The sequence below is a fragment of the Pantherophis guttatus genome, chromosome 6 (assembly GCF_059756535.1).
Source record: "Pantherophis guttatus breed Tessera chromosome 6, ASM5975653v1, whole genome shotgun sequence".
Taxonomy (NCBI): Eukaryota; Metazoa; Chordata; class Lepidosauria; order Squamata; family Colubridae; genus Pantherophis; species Pantherophis guttatus.
Window position 1 is genome coordinate 48,821,126 of NC_142068.1, and position 18,818 is coordinate 48,839,943.

At 37.6% G+C, this 18,818-nt stretch overlaps 1 protein-coding gene across 1 annotated transcript; it reads left to right on the forward strand.

Moving 5' to 3' along the window:
- The first annotated feature begins 1,458 nt into the window (after positions 1-1,458).
- Positions 1,459-13,373, forward strand: LOC117678681 (glutathione S-transferase omega-1-like). Its single transcript, XM_034440050.3, has 6 exons — positions 1,459-1,739; positions 5,687-5,795; positions 6,452-6,674; positions 8,981-9,082; positions 11,338-11,444; positions 12,867-13,373. Exons 1-6 carry the CDS (start codon positions 1,706-1,708, stop codon positions 13,018-13,020), a joined length of 729 nt encoding a protein of 242 aa, XP_034295941.2. The 5' UTR covers positions 1,459-1,705; the 3' UTR covers positions 13,021-13,373.
- The last annotated feature ends 5,445 nt before the right edge of the window (positions 13,374-18,818 follow it).

The window sequence follows — 18,818 nt, forward strand, 5'->3', positions numbered from 1 at the left end:
TTGCAAGTTTAAATTGTTAAAGTGCTGATAATTTTAGTTGCTCTTAGTTGAGAGTAGGGCAAACATCTTTTTGATGACAAACTTGTTTCAAAACTATGTGGCAATAATGTGAACATTGACTGATCTACAATTTAGAACCAAGTCTGAATTCCTTTGCAAACCAGAAATAAGAGGAAAACATTTCAAAATTGCAGAGACAAACAGAAGCTTTGGAATACCTATCTAGCTATTTATCTAGATAGATATTGGGCATCAGGTTATTTTTTACTCCTGAAAGAGAACTTTCTACAAAAATTTTCAATGTAGTGAAAGAAAGTGGTGTTTTTGAAAAAAAAGCATTCATCTATCTACTACGGATAATAAAACTCATGTCTGTAAACTTTATCTGGGTATAATAACAATGCATTGTAGGCCAATACATTTTCAGTCAAGATACTTCAAATGGGCTAAATTACAGAATGTGTTCAAAATCTGAAACCCATCACTCCCATGGAATTGAATTGTGCTATACAGTTCAACAAGAACTACCATTCAAGGCAGATTTGTCTTCCTGAGTTTTTAACAACTTTTTCAGTACATTAGGAGTTCTGCCATTGTTGAAGGCATTGCAGAATCCAATAAGGTAGTATATCTCTGGAACTATGACCCAACAGGTTTGTCTACTTCTTTTATAAACTTTCCCTCAGATAGTTCTCTTAGTGCTATATTTTTATAGATTTGCTATATAGTTTTAAAATATACTATGTACATTACTTTATCAGGCATATCAATTATAACCAGCATTTTACAGATATAAAAGATATTTTAGGGAGGGGGGATTAATTTTCCATTTCTGGTCATTATTTTAAGTCTGCACAGCCAGTAAGCGTTATTTTAAGTGGAAATAATTTGCAAGAGAGAAAAGTTTTACTGATTTATTTATTTATACAAATATTAATATACCACCCCATCCAGAGATTTTGGCACTTTGCCAGAGTTCAAAAATACCCAATCCCAACAACAATCATCCAACAATATAAATAATAAAAATACACTACAATATACAATATAGCTTCTGAGGATCGTTGCATTTTACCTTTCTGTGTTGGCTGCATAGCTCCTTTGCACGTCCTCAGGCAAGTTGCCTGATTTACGCATTAAATTGAATCACAGGGCTTAGTATAAATCCTATGTTACTGGGGTTTACATGACACGATTTATAGCACTATATCCTTTAGTCTGGTGTGGAACGTTCTGAATTCTCCTAAGAAAATGACACGCTGACGTCCGAACACAGACAAAGCGAATATAAACACGGGTAGAGGACGTGGAGTAGAATCCATTTGCCACCCTGTTCCTATACTTTTTATTTCTTGTATCTGATTTTCAAACCCATATTTACACAGTAGATTGAATTCGTACTCTTCCTTTCTGAGATTATACACACGCAGCTTTACAGTTAACCAGTAACTGTGTCCCACAGTTTGCTACGCGGAAGCGATTAGCGCCGTAGTAGGAGATCAATTCCCTCAGCCCTCCAAATTACTTACTTCATGTCAATCACTCAACTCGAAACTCTTTTAGCACTCAGCGGAGGGAGAGTTGCCGACTAACGAAGAGGGAGGAGCCAAACTGCATAGAGGGGCCAGTGGAGAGAAAAGGCGGCGTCTGAAGGGAAAATTCCGACGTGCACAGCTGGTTGCGTTTTCTGGTGGCCCGAAGTAAGATGTCTGGGGAATTCGCTAGAAGCTTGGGAAAAGGTGAGCAAGCGCTCTGATGCAAGGAGGAGCACCTTCATCTAATGCAACTGGTTTAAGGCAACTCTCCTTTCTAGGGCTGTAGGCTGGTCTTCATGCAACCCGTTTTTCAAGAGTTGGGGGGCGGCATGCCATTGAGTTTTGGGAGGAATATCATGTCGTTACCCCTAATCGCTGGTCTTGTGTGGCCAAAGGCGATGAATGGATTTCACTATAATCAGGATTAAAAAAGCTAAATATCTAAAATTGTACAACCAAATATGTGTTGAGGGAGTGTACCATGACTTTTGGTGGAATGCATGCTTCTGATAAGCAGCCTTGCCCTAGTATATTTACTGTATGCATGTTAACAGACATTAAACTTGAGTGCATAAAATTGCTTTTAATTTGGCCAATAAGGATTACTCTAACAAAAGAATGTTTTGTATTCTTGGTACTCATTCCTTTCTATTATGACTCAAATGTAAGTATTTGTATTCATAAAACACATGAAGCTTGGGTAGTTTTAATCTTGGTTTATTGAATTAACTTTATTTGGATTTCTGCAAAGACTGAACTATAGACTGGGTGAATTTGTACCACACACAAACTTGAACAGAGTACACAAGCGTAGCGTATTACAGGAAGGCAGACTGTGTCAAATATTGGAATGAGTAACATTAATTACTGGATACTTGCTTTGAGTGTTTTATTCCCTACCTATTTTCTTTCTTTTGGGGGGGGGGTATTTTTAAATATACATCAATATCAATGCATACAAACAGTGTGGCTTCTGGGTATAATTCATTTTGATACAAACAGTGATAATAATTGTTACATTAATCAAATTTATATAATCCTAGTATTGATATACTTGTTTGTTTTATTTATTTATTTATTTTATTCTGCTTATATGCAGCCCTATCTCCCAATGGACTCAGGGCGGCTCACAATAATAAAAACACAAGCCACAATTCAAAATAAAATCTAAAATCTAAAAAAAATTAAATTTAATCCTTAAAACCCCATCAGTCCAGGTCAAGGGATTTGAAAAGCCAAGTTTTTATTTCACGGCAGAAGGTGCGAAGGTCAGGCACTAATCGGACCTTCAAGGGGAGTTGATTCCAGAGGGTGGGCGCACCCACAGAGAAGGCTCTACCCCTGGGGGCCGCCAGCCGACACTGTCTAGCCTACCCTGGGCAGGCCCTCTCTATGGGCGCAAACCGGGCGATGGGATATCGTTGCTGGCTGTAGGTGGTCCGCCAAATATCCTGGATCTAAGCCATGTAGGGCTTTATAGGTCATCACCAGCACCTTGAATCTCACCTGGAGGGCAACCGGTAACCAATGCAAGCCGCGCAGGAGGGGTGTAACATGGGAGTATCGGGATTCTCCCATCACAACCCGCGCGGCTGCATTTTGCACCAGCTGAAGCCTCTGAGTGGTCCTCAAGGGCAGCCCCATGTAAAGAGCATTGCAGTAGTCAATCCGTTAGTTGTAGTTGTAGAGTAGTTGTTCAATATTTCCATGTTCCATTTTAATGCCAATGATATTATTAAGCACACGTTATGTGCTATTATGTGATATTATTAACACCATCTTTCAACCTCTAATCTTTCCATCTAATTACACTTATACTCTATTAAATAAAAATTATATCTGCTAATATTCCTCCTATTTCTTATTTCTACCTCTATTCTAACTTCTAGTCAGGCCTCCATTACTAATCCTAGCGTTAATAGAGTTTTTTATATTAAGACATAGTCCTTCATTATTTGGTTATTCAAAGTCAAATACGCCATTCTAGTACCCATTGTCCTCTTATTTAAACATACCTAATAATACCATCTTTCAACCGCCAATCTTTCCTATTACTTTATATAAGGGCGTGTATTCTTATTTCTACCTCTATTCTAGTTTTTAATCAGGCCATCATGGTATTAGAAAAAAGGGGAAAAAAGAAATAATTTCTTTCTATTCATCTTCTCTTGCCTGTTTTAATACTTCAATATTTATTCATTTTTTTAGCTTTTTTCCCATATTCCTCTCTTGGATCTTTGTCTTTATTAGCATCTGCATCTTCAATCTGAATATTTCTCCCATCTCTACCCTCCTAAATTGCCAAGTCTCCAGAGTGTCCACCCAAACTCCTATCTCCCTTTCAAAAATATTTTCCAAGTCAATTTCATTTTTAAATCTCTTAAAGTACTTTTCCCTTGGTTTATTTCATCAGTCATTATTATCTTTACCATTTTCTCCTTCTCCTCATCTTCTTCCTTTATTTGCTGGTTTGTCTGTTCTATCTTTTCTTCCAATCTTTCTACTGTCTCCTCTTTTTCCTGGACTGTTTGATCTTCATTATCAGTTGTAGGATATTTTCTATTTTCCCATTTATACCTTGCAATAGGTTCTTTATCTCTCTGTGATTCTTTGTCATAGTATCCCTAATACTTTGAAACATCAACTCCATTTCTTTTGAAATCTCACTCATTTCTCTCTGATGGAGCAAATTGTCTTATGTTAGTAAGACCTGCTCTTACTCAATAGTCCAAAAACAATGGTATTATTCAAGTCCAATGTTGCTCCTCAGAAGGTTCAATAATCATAGTCCTTTACATCTCAGGATTATTACTCAGTTCCATTTAAGTAATCTAAGCAGTTTTCACAAATCAAAAGTCACTTTACTTTACTTAAGAGTCTTCCTTATTCTCACAATAGAGTCTCCAGTAATCATAAAATAGAACAATAAGTATTACCACAGTCCTCCAGATGAATATTGTTTATTTCTCTTATCAGGAATTCCTAGGGGTATGGTATATTTTCCATTCACCAGTAGATGGTGCCCTAAGCTTAGGTTTCAGTGTTGTTTCAAGTCTGGTAAATTGATTAATCCAATTTTAGTTCAATTTATAAAAGCAAAGTTGGCTATTCAAGTAAATAGTTCCAGCATTTTATAATACCTTTCCAAAAGAACACCTACCCAGTTTAAAAATCCAATTTTCGATGTTTTAAAAGGTCTTTAGCTTTCCTCCCCTTAATTCCTTTCTTTTGGGTCTAGGACTTTTTCTTTCTATGATTATTCGCCGCTTTAAGGAATAGTTCTAAGAGTCTCTTTTCCTGGATTTTCCTCTTTTCCTTTTTTTCTCTTAAACTTAGGGTCTAAATACAAAAGGAATCTTCTCACCCAGCTCCAGTCACTGTTCATATACATGGCTCCTGCACATTTCTTTGTTGCCTCAGCTGTCCCAGCTTCATGTCAATCGTGATAACTACCTCTTCTCCTCATCGTGGATGAGAGGGAAGAAGCCCTGGGTCAGGCAGGAGAGTTGCTGGTCTCTGTGACCTGCAGGGTGCCCCTCTTTTTTTCACCATTCCTACAGGGTGGCTTTAACTCCTTTCAGAGCCCTCCAATGCGGAGAACTCGGCGTGAGAGCACGGAGACCTACTCCTCAGGTCTGATCTTGCCGTGACGTCAGTTGGAAGTCCTTTTTTCTTTTTCTTTTACGACTACAATTGAGCCCAAAATTTCTGTTGCTAAGTGAGACATTTGTTAAGTGAATTTTGCCGTGTTTTATAACCTTTCTTGCAACAGTTGTTAAGTTGTTAATTGCAATTAAGCTAGTAGCACAGTTGTTAAGTGAGTCTGGCTTCCCCATTGACTTTGTCAGAAGGTTATAAAAGGTGATCACATGACCCTGGGACACTGCAACCGTCATAAATATGAGTCAGTTGCCTAGCTTCTGAATTTTGATCACGTGACCATGGAGATGCTGCAATGGTCATAAGTGTGAAAAATGGTCATAAGTCCTTCTTTTCAGTGCCATTGTAACCTCGAAAGTCACTAAATGAACTGTTATAAGTTGAGGACTCTCTCAACTTATTATACTTCTTCATGCCCTATTTTTGGGTGGCTTATTGTTTGCAGGGTAGAATGTAGTTTTTGTTAATTCTGACTGGAGATTGTCTTTCAGGAACTCCTGCTCCAGGCCCAGTGCCTGAAGGAACCATCCGGGTCTACAGTATGCGTCACTGCCCTTTTGCACAGAGAACAGTACTCATCCTAAAAGCCAAAGGAATCAAGTATGAGCAGATACTTTGCCTTCCATATTCATTAGGGCTTAATGTAAAAATACCAACACCTGTTGGGTTGAAAATTAGCAGAGTGCTGGTAGATATTTGGGCGTATAAAAATTGTATTTAAAAGCACTTATTTTCCTTCTCTTAATGCTATAGAACAAGGGTGTCAAATTCGCATTGTCACGGTGGTGTCACGTGACGTATCGGGACTTCTTTCCCCTTTGCTAAATGCTAATGGGGACTTTCCTAGCTGTGTCATGAAATCCAAAACTATTATGGAGCATAGTGTCAGTCTGCAGATGCAAGCCATTAACTGTTTTGATTTCCTGGCTGGATGGTGCAGAGACAGCCTTATACAGAGACACACAGATGTATCCATAAAATCAGAATCTAAAGTTTTCTTTTTCGGTTTCCAAGAGTTAATATTATCATGTTGTATTTTTCAAACAGCATAAAGCAGGAAATTACTAGTTGTATTTTTTATTTTTGTATCCTGTCTTTACTATTTTTACAAATAGGTTAAGGTGATGAACATATCCAATATACCTTCCTCCTCTTATTTTCCCCACAACAACTTTGAATCACCTCATTTTTATAGAGTGTCTTAGTAATAGATTCCTGAAATAATTAATCTGATGGTTTCATCTCATTCTATTTAGCCATGAAATTGTTAATATCAATTTGAGGAACAAACCAGAGTGGTTTTTTGAGAAGAACCCACTTGGAATGGTACCTGTGCTAGAAACAAGCAAGGGTCAGCTGATCAATGAATCTCCAATCACTTGTGAATATTTGGATGAAGCTTACCCTGAAAAGAAGTTGTACCCTGCAGATCCTTATGAAAAAGCTTATCAGAAAATGATTTTGGAATACTTCTCCAAGGTATTACTAAACATAGCAAGAAATTCATTTTAGTGTGGAAGATTAGAATAAAACCTGATATTTTGAAATTGCATTAATAAATCTATTTGAAAGTATGGCTTTCTTCTTCATTGAGTCTTAATATGTGTATGAATAGGCAAAATGAATTCTATGAAAGATTAGATTCATTGATGGAAGGAAAGGTAATGAATCATCTTAAAATAACTGGGCTCATAACCTCATGCTAGGTGGAGGTCTAGGGTTTAAATTATGTGTGATTCAGTGCTTTAAAAACTAGCCGCTTCTGCTATAATATACTTTCTATGATATCTTGCACAAATGAAGCCTAAAATATGGTAATTTGATTAGATACTTCATTAGAAATATATGAGGTAAAGTTGAAAAATAGATAAAAGGGTCTGTAATGATTACGGAAGATTTGTGACTCCTAAGTGAGAGAGGAAAGTAGCATTTTATTATCTAATTATACTCTTTGAACCAGACATCAATTTGAGTGATGTGCTGAAAGGCAAAGATTTTGTTAGGTTAGGGATTTGTGTTTCATATTCTTTCTTCCCAAATATTAAATCATTCCATGTCTGTGTGGAAACCATGTCAGGCACAAAAGATCAGGTCTCCAAGTCAATTGATGTATTGCTACTCATGCCTATGATTAGCGATATATTGTACTAGCGGGTAGCACAAGCTTGGAGTTAGATAAGGTCAATGGAATTCGAGAGGTTGAATTTAGTTCATGTGATTCTAGGCTGATTCTTCTATGAATTCTTCCCCCAGGTTCAGCCAGAATCCCCCAGCTAGCATTTTGGGTGCTGAAGTCCACACATTTTAAAGTTACTGAGGTTGAGAAACACTGCCTTAGATTATTTACTAAAGAGTATGAAGAACACATCAAAGGTTTTAGGATCACTGAGTGAAAATTCTGTTGGTTAATGAAAACTCTTTTGGAAAGATAAATATTACTCTCTGAAGTGAAGGCAATATGGTGAGTTTCAATGTCAACAAAGGAATAAATAGGTAGTTTAGAGATGAATAGTTACTATCATCTATAGCTCATATAAGGTAAATTAAAGGAACTTTTTTTTAAAAAAAAATTCTAAGTTCTGAATGCTTGATAACTCCAAACTACACTGGATGTGATTAATGCTGCCTTATTCAAAAGGATCTCAAATCTATGATCTTGGGATTACTTATAGGAGCTGTTAAATAAATACAGATAGTCCTTGGTTAATGACGACTTGTTCAGTGACTATTCAAAATTACAGTGGTGTTGAATAATGGTTAGTTACAATTAGTCCTGGACGTTCTGTCTGTCCCAGCAACCTGTGGTCATTTGATCACGATTTGGGAGCTTGGCAACTGGTTCTCACGACAGTTGTAGCATCCTAAATTGACATGATCGCCATTTGAAACCTTCCCTGCTGGTATCCCAGAAGCAAAGTCGATAGGGAAGCCAGCAGGGATGTCTCAAGTTACTTGGGAAAGTCTCCTCCATCTGTGCATTCTCCCTGACCCTTGATGCCCAGCCTCTCCAGCCACTTGCACATCCTCCCTGGCCACTCACAGACCGTTGGGCACCTGCCCTCCAATAGGGGGCAACAACCACCCCAGGCTCTGCCACATTTGTATTGTATCTCCTTCACCACTCATGTAGCCTTGTGAACTCTTTCCACCCTTGCACAACCTCTCCGTCTTGACCGTAGCCACCCTAGTCCCGCTGTGCTCGCATGGTGCTCCCCTCACTATTCACACACCCTTGCGCACCCTCTTCCACCATGCCTATCTGCCACTTAGGAACACTTGTGCATCCTCTTATCCAGCAGCAGCCGGCCCAAGCCCACTGCACTTGTGGCATGCCTCCTTTCCACTTGTGCACTCTCAAGCATCATCTCCCACCAAGCAGCAACCACTTCAAGCCCTGATGCATTTGGCCCATGCTTTCGTGGCCTGCTTCCACTTACCTGCCTGGCAGCCAGCTTGCAAGCCACCTCATACTAGCAACTTCCTGCCAGCTTTTCTGCTGAAATTGATTTTTGGAAGATGGCAGTGGTGAGGAGGTGTTTGCTTAACAATCCACAATCCTTGTTTAACATCAGGGATTGCTGACACTAAGCAATATGACACTTGGTTTAGCAATGGAAATTCTGGTCCCAGTTGTACTAACATACATGATCCTATTTTTATTTATATGGACAATTTATTGTCTTCCTTGTTGATATCTCTGTATTCCCATAGTAATTTTTTGTTTCTTGAATAAAAATCCTATACTTTTGTGCAGCTTGGTAATGTATCATTTCTGATTTATTTAGTTGCATCCAATATGCTTCAACTATATTCGGGCTTTTAGGAATGGTGAAGATGCATCAGAATTAAAGAATGAGTTCCAGGAAAAACTTCTGAAGCTTGAAGAGGTAAATGGTTGATGACCTTAATTGGCAGAATAGTTCTAGAAGACATGAAACTTGGGGAAAAAATGAAGTAGAGAATTCCCTGCATTTCTTGAATGCTGATTGACATACTGTATACTCTAGGTGAACTTTTCTATTCTGTTCCCACCATTCCTTGCCATTATAAGAACAATGTTGCTTTTTATTATGTGATAGTCTGATCTTAACAGTATCTTTTATAGAGGTACACTGAACTGCCAGGTCTTCTAGTTTAAATAACTTCATTCAATTTATACAAAGTTGCTTGAATCTCCTAGGGGGAGCGATTCTCATACAGTACTTGAGTAGATGTGGTTTTGTCTGAGACTCTTGCAGGTTACTCTTTTTACAGGGAAGTTGCATGGCATAAGTCTTAACAACTGTGTGTCCCTTAAGCTTCTTGCATCTTTTAAAGATTTATCTAACTTATAAAAAATAATTTTTATTTTAAGAAAAACCAAACCAGCACAAACTCAGCAGGTACATGTTTTTACAACACTTCTTCCACAGAAAGGGAGGAGAGGGGCTTATAGATTCAGGAGGATGTAGAATGGAAAGAGAAAAGAATCCACAAAGCAGCAGCACTAGGAATCAGGCTGCAGCTGTCTTTCTGTCATTGTCCCAAGCTTCAATAATATGGACTTATTATTCTCTTCCTGAAATCCCAGCAAATTCATACACGGCTTCTGAAGAGATGTAAAGCTCTTGTCACTCTTGCTGATTGATTCACTGTTTCATTTTTCATTCTTTTTAGGACTCCACAGTTTCTCCTTTTGAACTTATTGGATAGATTCTAATTCCTAACATTCTTTCTGGTACTCCTAATTTTAGCAAGGTAGAAAGGTTGGCAAACCAATAGTGTCTATATTGTATGAGAGATGATGTGCATGTATTTCATTGAGATAAGGTGGTGTGAAGATCAGACCTTTGTTTTAGGTCCAAACTGAACGCACAAGATTATATCCCTCATTTCTATCCAATCCCTTCCCTTACAAAACAAATCTGGTAGAAGTCACATGTTCACACAGCAATAAGAAAGTACTTCAGGTATACCTTAGACCAGCAGTGCCCAACCTTCCCAGCTCTGTGGACAGCCGGTGGTGGGGGAGAGAGGATGCTTTTGTGCACAGGCCTGCCACTTCCACAAATGGCACTTTGTACACTCACCCACCACTTGTGCAGCGCAGTTCCCAACAAACTGCAATCCAGTACCAAGCTGCTGTCCGGGAGTTGAGCACCCCTGCCCTAGACAGGTAACTGTCTATACCCTAGATGACAGGATACCTGGAGAGCTGTGGATTAATGAATTTAATTGATGCCTTCATTTTTGTCCCTATCCCTTCCTGTTAACAAAATAGTACAAATTAGAAGTGAGTCTTACTGGTGCATTAATACATATTCTTAAAATCTCTTAACATTTAAGTCATTTTAAAGGCGATGGAATATCCCTGCTAACGACTTGTGCATGGAGAAATACAATCTCATTAGTGGAAATATGTTTGTAATAGGGATGTACAAAATACTTCGTTTCAAGCCAGTCTGAATGCAAGACTTGGAAAAATGTCTTGAAACTCATATTTCAAAAGAGTTATTTCTGGCATTTTGGAAGCTTTGAGAATTTGTTGAACTTGAAGCAGAGGTGATCTCTACTCAAAACTCTTCCAAGGTACTTGAATTGATCAGAGCTTGAGTTTTATGAAGATTCATGGATGCAGCTGTTTACAGTGAAAATCTTTGTACTCCTAATTTGTAAGATTCTTTCAAGTGGTTGTTTCTGCAGGTATCCATTTTTACTTTCTGTTTCCTGCTTCATTTCCTCTCATTTTTATAGATGCTTCTATTTTTAAGCACTTCTAAGATTTTTTTAAAAAAATTTCTCATAATTTTCTTCTTTAAAATCTGATTTTACAATATTTATAAATGATTTAGTTTTAACTCTAAATAGCTTAAACCTAATAATAGACTGAGCTTTAGGAAAGGAAATACGTTGGCGCTAACATTTCTGGATCTATTGTGCATTTTTAAAAATTTGGATTTAATGTAACCTGTACCAACCAGTGTTAACACAATTGGGCAGCATAGAAATAATTTAAATAAATACATTAATTTACAGATGATCAGAATAAGAATTGCAGTGAACTATCTTTATAATTTTTCTCAACTTTCCGTATTTAGTTTCTGTTATTATGGTGTCATGCCTTGCATTTTATTTAGAAATGTCACATCTCCCTATATCTTAGATGCTTGCAAACCACAAAACTAAGTTCTTTGGTGGAAATTCAGTATCCATGATTGATTATCTAATCTGGCCTTGGTTTGAACGGATAGAAGCCTTCCAGTTACTTGAGTAAGTGCTTTGACTCATTTATCGTTTTTGCTCTTAAATCTTGTGCATGGTTACTTTTGCAGATTACTGCCAGGAGAGCTGTACTAGCTCCATGTGTTTTATTTTTAATTTACATGGAAGCGACGTCATTAGGAGGCAAAAGAGAATAGGACAGGGATGTCAAACTCACATTGTCATGGCGGCATCATGTGACATATCATGACTTTCTCCCCCCCTCCCCTTTGTTAAACCGACCATGGCGTGCTCAGTGTGTGATGCATCCGGCCCATGGGCCGGGAGTTTGATGGCCCTGGAATAGGAGAATCATCTTTTTTCTGTTTTGAATGTGTCCATTCATCTTCTAACTTTGCTGCCTAAGGCAAGTAGATGAAATACATTTTTCTGAACCAGAATTTAGTAGCAATTCTGTTCAATTTCGATCATTATTTTTCTTCTCGTGACAGATGCTCATGTCCTTACTTTGAATTGGGTGTGATGTAATTATATCTGTTGATATTCTGCTCATCTGAGTTAGCAGAATGTCCTCAATTTCTTTAATCCAAAGGTGGAAATAGAAAGCTTTGGGTAGATTATTTTAACACTGTATTTACTTCCTAGCATATGGTAATTGTCATCTATACTTTTTTAGGTAGTCCTTTGACAGTTTGGGAAGCCAATCATATATGCTGGAAAACCCCTATAATTTGAACTGATAGAACTTGAAGTAATGAAATTATGCATTTGAGTTAAACTACAGCTATCTGGCTATATCTGTAGGACTTTCCTTTAAGAAATTGAAAACCATATATCTTTCTATGTACAATTAGGAATGTAAAAAAGTGTTTTAAGCCATCTAATTCAATACAGGTAGTCCTAGATTTACAACAGCACTTTTAGTGACCGTTCAAAATTGTAGCTCTGAAAAAAGTGACTTATGACTGTTTTTCACACTTACGACTGTTGCAGCGTCCTCAAGGTCACATGATCAAATTTCAGATGCTTGGGCAATTCATATTTATAATGGTTGCAATCTCTTGGGGTTATGTGATCACCTTTTGTGACCTTCTAACAAGCAAAGTCAATGGGGGACCCAGATTCATTTAACAACCATGTTATTAACTTAACAGCTGCAATGATTCACTTAGCAACTGTGGCAGGAAAGGTTGTAAAATGGGGCAAAACTCACTTAACAAATGTCTCTCTTAGCAGCAGAAATTTTGGGTTCAGTTGTGGTCATAAGTCGAGAACTACCTGTATGTTCTCCACCCCAATTAATGATGGCAGGGCGTCAGACAATGTTCTTTCCCAGTTTTACTTGGATATTGAACCTGGATTCTTTCTATATTATTGACTTAGGAATGTCTTAATGGTGTCCCAAGATGCTCAAAGATAATTGCCTCAAAGTTTCACTGTTATCTCAAATCTTTTTCTGTTCTTTTTCAGATGTTTGGACCATACTCCAGGGTTAAAATGCTGGATTGATTTGATGAAGCTAGATCCAGCTGTTCAGGCCACAATAACTGATCCTCAAATCTTCAAGGGCTTCCTTGAACTATATTTCAATAGTAGTCTTGAGGCCTGTGATTATGGGCTCTGAAAACTATGGGAAGCTTTTTCAGTGGATGACAAGGGATATTGACAGCTATTGCTTCAGCATGTCATCTGATATCTGAAATGCTTTGCTCAGCTTTAATATGTTTTGTGGTATGTTATTCAACCAGTATATAATTGCACTGAAATGGTAATTATCTGCAATAAATGTTTCCCTTTCAAAAGGAAAATGGCCAACATTGATCAGGAAGAAAAGCTTTTTTTACCCTTATCTTCCTACCAATCTAAATGACGATGTTGACTTATTTGCCTTATTTATCTGCTTAGAGGACGTATCAATTTGACTTTGTCTCTGAAAATTGATTATTGCCTTTCATGAATAAAAACACTTCACATGCAGTCTTCATTTTATTTGCAGCGGCTAGTAAAAATATATAGCAGGGTATGGGATGGCATGAATTAAGCTTAGAAATTAGTAGGCTGTGCTGTTGGTTGAACTATAAATGCCTGTGAGCAAATCCAGAATTTTTCCTGGAAGGATGTTATAAGAGAAGGATGCAGGACAATTCCAAGAACATTGGAAGTAGATTTATATACAATCACTGACATATTTGTGTCATCAGCAAGTCAAAAGATTGAACCATGGATGCTTTCTATGCAAAAACTGTGCTTTATTATGAAGCTATAGCAGAGGTGATATTCAGGAGGTTCTGACCAGTTCTGGTAGCAGAAATTTTGAGTAGTTTGGAGAACCAGTAAATAACATCTCTGAATGGCCCCGCCCCCATCTATTCTCTCCCTCCCGAGTCCCAGCTGATCGGGAGGAAATGGGGATTTTGCAGTAACCTTCACCTGGAGTGGGAAGGGAATGGAGATTTTACAGTATCCTTTCCCTGCCACGCCCACCAAGCCATGCCCACCAAGCCACGCCCACAGAACCGGTAGTAAAAAAATTTGAATTCCACCACTAATCTATAGCCTTCCATTTTGTATTCCCTTATTTAGGCAATTGGATAGGATATTTGAGCAAACTGGCATGCATAGAAAACTATTGTCCCTAGAGCAATGTAACTGGGAAGTTACTTTGGTTCTTCTGTATTGTTTCAGTTTGGCAGAGAGATGAACCATGACTATTTTTGAGAGCATCTAAAAATATAATTCTCACAGTGTCCCTCAGATTTTTTCATTTTACGTTTTGCATGAAGAGCCAGCATATCCAAATATAATGTTGCTAAGACAAATTACAGGTATTTCTCACCTAACAAGCATTTCTTTACCAACCGTTTGAAGCTACAACACACTGAAAAAAGTGACTTATGACCAGCCTTTGCTCTTACAATTGTCACAGCGTCGCCACAATCACATGACCATAATTTGAGTTCTTGGCAACTATCGTGCATTTATGATGTTAACAACATGCTCAGTTGCCATTTGTGATGTTCCCAGACACTTTCAGCAAGCAATATCACTACAGCAGTATAGTATATGTAGATGAAATCAGATTGGGAAGGCAACTATATAGAAAGCCATTTGGTTTTGTTGGCTGGCACTTAAATTGAGATCAGTATGATAAATGCACGCTTCTGGTTTTGATTTATTTATATTTACCTGGGGACACAATCTTCCATCTCAGGCTTGAACTTACCTTTGTCAGTCCCAACAATAAATTTATTGTTCCATATTTAAGTCTTGACTTTAAATCAAAGTAAAATTGAAGTATTAGTGTCTCTTTAGTTCAGGTGTTAGGGTTTGTCTAATCACATTTGGCCAAATATTCAATTTAATTCAAATTGAGAATAATATTCTCTTCTAACGCATGATCCCATCTGGTTCTGGAAACTTTGCATACTTGTTTCTTTACCTGGTGCTGGTTTGTAGCAGCATGAGTATTCCCCAAGGTAATAATGTAAGTACAGTTGTATCAAACATGAAGCTGCACATAAATGAGATGTACATCTACATGGTACAAAGTTGAACACACTTTCCTGGAAATTTATGCATACTTAACAAATGCACAGGCTCAAAATAACAAAGCCATAACAAAACCATGAGCAGGTCAGACATAGTAACTTTCGTTTGTTTAGAAAATAGCAAAAATAGCAGCAGTTAAACATTTCCTGTACCCAGCTAAAAGTAGATATTCTTGTTTCCGGAATTTTTTCCTTACATAACTTGTATTGTTCTGAAATATCTTAGATCTCTTTGCACAAACTGCATGTTTGAGATTTTTAATTATGTTCAAGCTGGGGACTGTGAAGGCCATGGCAAAATCTTTATCCTTCACTCATGTAAATATTGCATAATTAGGTAGGCTTCAGATCAATATCTTACTGAAATATCCACTTGTATTTCAGCTTGGCTTTGGAACATTTAGTTGAATCCCTATTTGCTTCCACTTGCACATCATTGCCTGTGATATTGGTTGCCACAGAATCCCCAAAAGTTAGAGCTGCCTGAATGCTTAACAATTGTGAAAGTTTTCTTTAAATACTTCACTAATTTTTCTCCAAGTGTATCTTGTGTAGCTGTGAATGAAGAGTTTAATTGGTTCATTAGTTCAAAGAGCATCTAATGTTTAAAGCATTTGACATTTACCTAGATTTTCTTATACATATATAGACAATGACTTTTGTGCAATGATTGGAGAAAAGGTTTCCTTTTGACACATGCAGATTGTGGTTATATAAACAATAATGTACAACAGTGTGGACTACTGCAGTAACAGCTAAATTTGCAGTGATTTATGAGTTCTGAAACCTTACTACGGGGAGGTTGTAGTAGAAATTTTTCTTGATATTGATAAATGATGTAGTGGTGGAATTCAATTTTTTTTACTACTGGTTCTGTGGGCGTGGCTTGGTGAGAGTGGTGTAGCTTGGTGGGCATGGCAGGGGAAGGATACTGCAAAATCTCCATTCCCACCCCACTCCAGGGGAAGGATACTGGAAAATCCCCATTCCCTCCCCACTCCTGGGGGAAGGATATTGCAAAATCTCCATTCCCACCCCACTCAGGCCAGCCAGAGGTGGTATTTGTCGGTTCTCCGAACTACTCAAAATTTCCACTACTGGTTCTCCAGAACCTGTGAGAACCTGCTGAATAGCACCCCTGATATGATGTCTTCCACAATTCCATGTAATTTTAATTTCTAATGTTTCTCACAGCTGCAAATACCTGGAAAAGTCACAGATGTTTCAAAATAGACTTGTCCCGCTTTGTAAGTGAAGTATCTTCATTTTCAAATGCCTAGACAATACTTATAGCTGCCCATGTTTTTTGAAAGTAGAAAGATCAATGCAACCTATTTTTTTCATTTGTGAAATTGTCTTGAATGGGTAATTTAAGTCTAATAATCACATTCTGAAGGCTTAATGACTTTACTGCCAAGACAAGAAAAAAAAATCAACTGGCTAAGCATCTGCACTTACTATATTATTTTCTTATTTTAAACTTATAAAGCATTCCATGTAAATTGCAGGTTACGAATTCTAATTTGCTAAATGAAAATGTTTAGTAATATGTAGATGGTATTAACTCCTGTTTACTTAGGGATTCTGTAAGGGGTATGATTTGTTTAAACAGTACTTAGCATGCAAATGTACCGGTATATCAGAACTTGTCACAAAATCACCTTTATTTGGTGGAGCCAAGGTAGGTGGTCCTTTTCTTACACTCAAAATTCTTTAATACTTAAATGCATTTCTTTGTATCAGACCCTGCATGGTAGTGAAAAAAAGTTGTAGATCCTACAAGTCTCAAGTCTACCCATCTCAATATAGGCAAATCTGAGTTGAATGAATGGCATTTTGTATAGATTTAAATCCATTTTTAATGTCTATAAAATTAAAATTAAAACTAGTCGTATTTGCATTGCTGTGGAAGGAACTATGAAGTAGCAAGAACTAAGTCAGTAATAGAGATACATTTAAATGGAGTCTAATGGCATAAAGTCAAAATCAATTCACTGAACCCACATCAAGTGGAAAACACTTTGGGACTACCTTGTGTGACTGTTCAGACATGTTTTATGAGCTTTTGTTTCAGCCTGCAATGTGGGAAGTTTGCCAGGGGGAAGGGAAGGTGTGGTGCTGGGAACACCAGAAAAAAACCCAAAACTTTTTGTTAGGTATACTTTTTATTATATGGCCTGTTGATGTTTAAAACATATAGCAAAGAAAGCAAAGCTACCTTAAACAGACCATTACTCAGTGCTGCTGTGGCACAGACGAGGAGGCGGCTCCTAAGACTACAGGCAGCCATCGTCTTCTAGATCATGGGTCTCCAACCTTGGCAACTTTAAGCCTGGCGGACTTCAACTCCCAGAATTCCCCAGCCAGCTTTACTAGCTGGGGATTTCTGGGAGTTGAAGTCCACCAGGTTTAAAGTTGCCAAGGTTGGAGATCCCTGCTCTAGATCATGCCCAGCTGGAAATACACTGGATGTGACTCCAGAACCTGCACAAGACTGCCCCATCCTCCCTCCACAAAAGATCTAATATCTGTTGAGTTTAAGATAGCACAAGAATCATGATTGTTGTTAATACATGTTTATTAAAGATGTAATTTTTAAATTAATAAATTTAGAATATATCCATAAAAGAATGTGAGAAAAAAACAAAATGGAGACTCTATATAGAATTTTTGTGTAATACTTAATTTTTTTTGTTGAAATGTTTATAAAACATTTTACTTATTAAATGTGTATAGCACCTGACTCTCGACAACTGCAGGTGGCTAACAAGTTAAAAAAAAATCATTTTTAAAATTGCAAGCAAACATAGGAGAGAAATATAGCAAAAAGACAGAATTAAACTGGAACAGAAAAGAATCCAAGAAGGCTTCTCTCACGTTCTCTAAAGGCCTGAGAGAACAGCCCAGACTTGAAGCCCCTTCAAAACACCAGTAAGATGGAGCTATCTGGAGGGGAACCTTATTCTAGAGGGCAGGTGCAGCTACACAGAACGGGCACTCTTGGGGTTCCAATAAATGGCATTAAGTGAAGGAACCCAGGGCATGCCAATCCTGTCAGATTGAATCAGCCAGATACTATGACAGACAGGTGGTCCCTCAAGTAGCCATGCCATGCCATTTACAGCTTTATAAGTAACAAGTACCTTTAACTGCACCCAAAAACTGACAACCAATGCAGCTCATGAAGCAAAGATCTTACATTGACATACTGAGGCATCGCCGTCTGCACTGTTGGATTCTGGATCAGTTGAGGCTTCTGGGCATTATAGTTATCAGTCACTAGCGAGTTTATAATCCATAAAATATACGTGTAGAGCCAGTTGGCTTTAGTGATTACAGTGTTAGGCTACACTGTATTCTAGTCCTGCTCAGCCACTTCTCAAAATGTTGCCATGAAAACTGTAGGGGGCAGTTGCCAACAGGGATAAATAATTTCAAGGCCCAACTTTTAAGTGTGTATGTGACATACTCTTACTTTCAAGTTTCTATAATCTACAATGTGAATATTTTAACTTGCTATTATGGGTATTTGCAATTTACTCATATATTTATAATTTGTACTCTGTGAAAAGCTGCACAAAGATTTCTCCCCCTCTACACAGCATGACAGAAATTAGAGGGAACGTTGGTTTTACTACTCAGCTACTGTTTGTTTTTGTTTTTGGCTTATTGTATGTGTATAGACCATGCTTATGGCTTAAAATGACATGAAAAAGGAATGCTTATTATTATTATTAAATAATAATAATTATTAAAGAGAGCCTGTGTATACACACTTCTTGAACCACTTCTGATTTTTCTATGAATTCAGCTTTGCTTTCTTATAGTGTAACTTTTGAAATAGGCAAATTAAAATTAAAGGAAGTTTTAAAAA

Excerpts from the sequence above, each read along its gene's own strand:
- LOC117678681 (XM_034440050.3), top strand. The coding sequence starts at position 1,706 with ATGTCTGGGGAATTCGCTAGAAGCTTGGGAAAAG. Across the intron at positions 5,796-6,451 it reads CTAAAAGCCAAAGGAATCAA|CCATGAAATTGTTAATATCA; the intron begins GTATGAGCAGAT and ends CATTCTATTTAG. Across the intron at positions 11,445-12,866 it reads GAAGCCTTCCAGTTACTTGA|ATGTTTGGACCATACTCCAG; the intron begins GTAAGTGCTTTG and ends GTTCTTTTTCAG.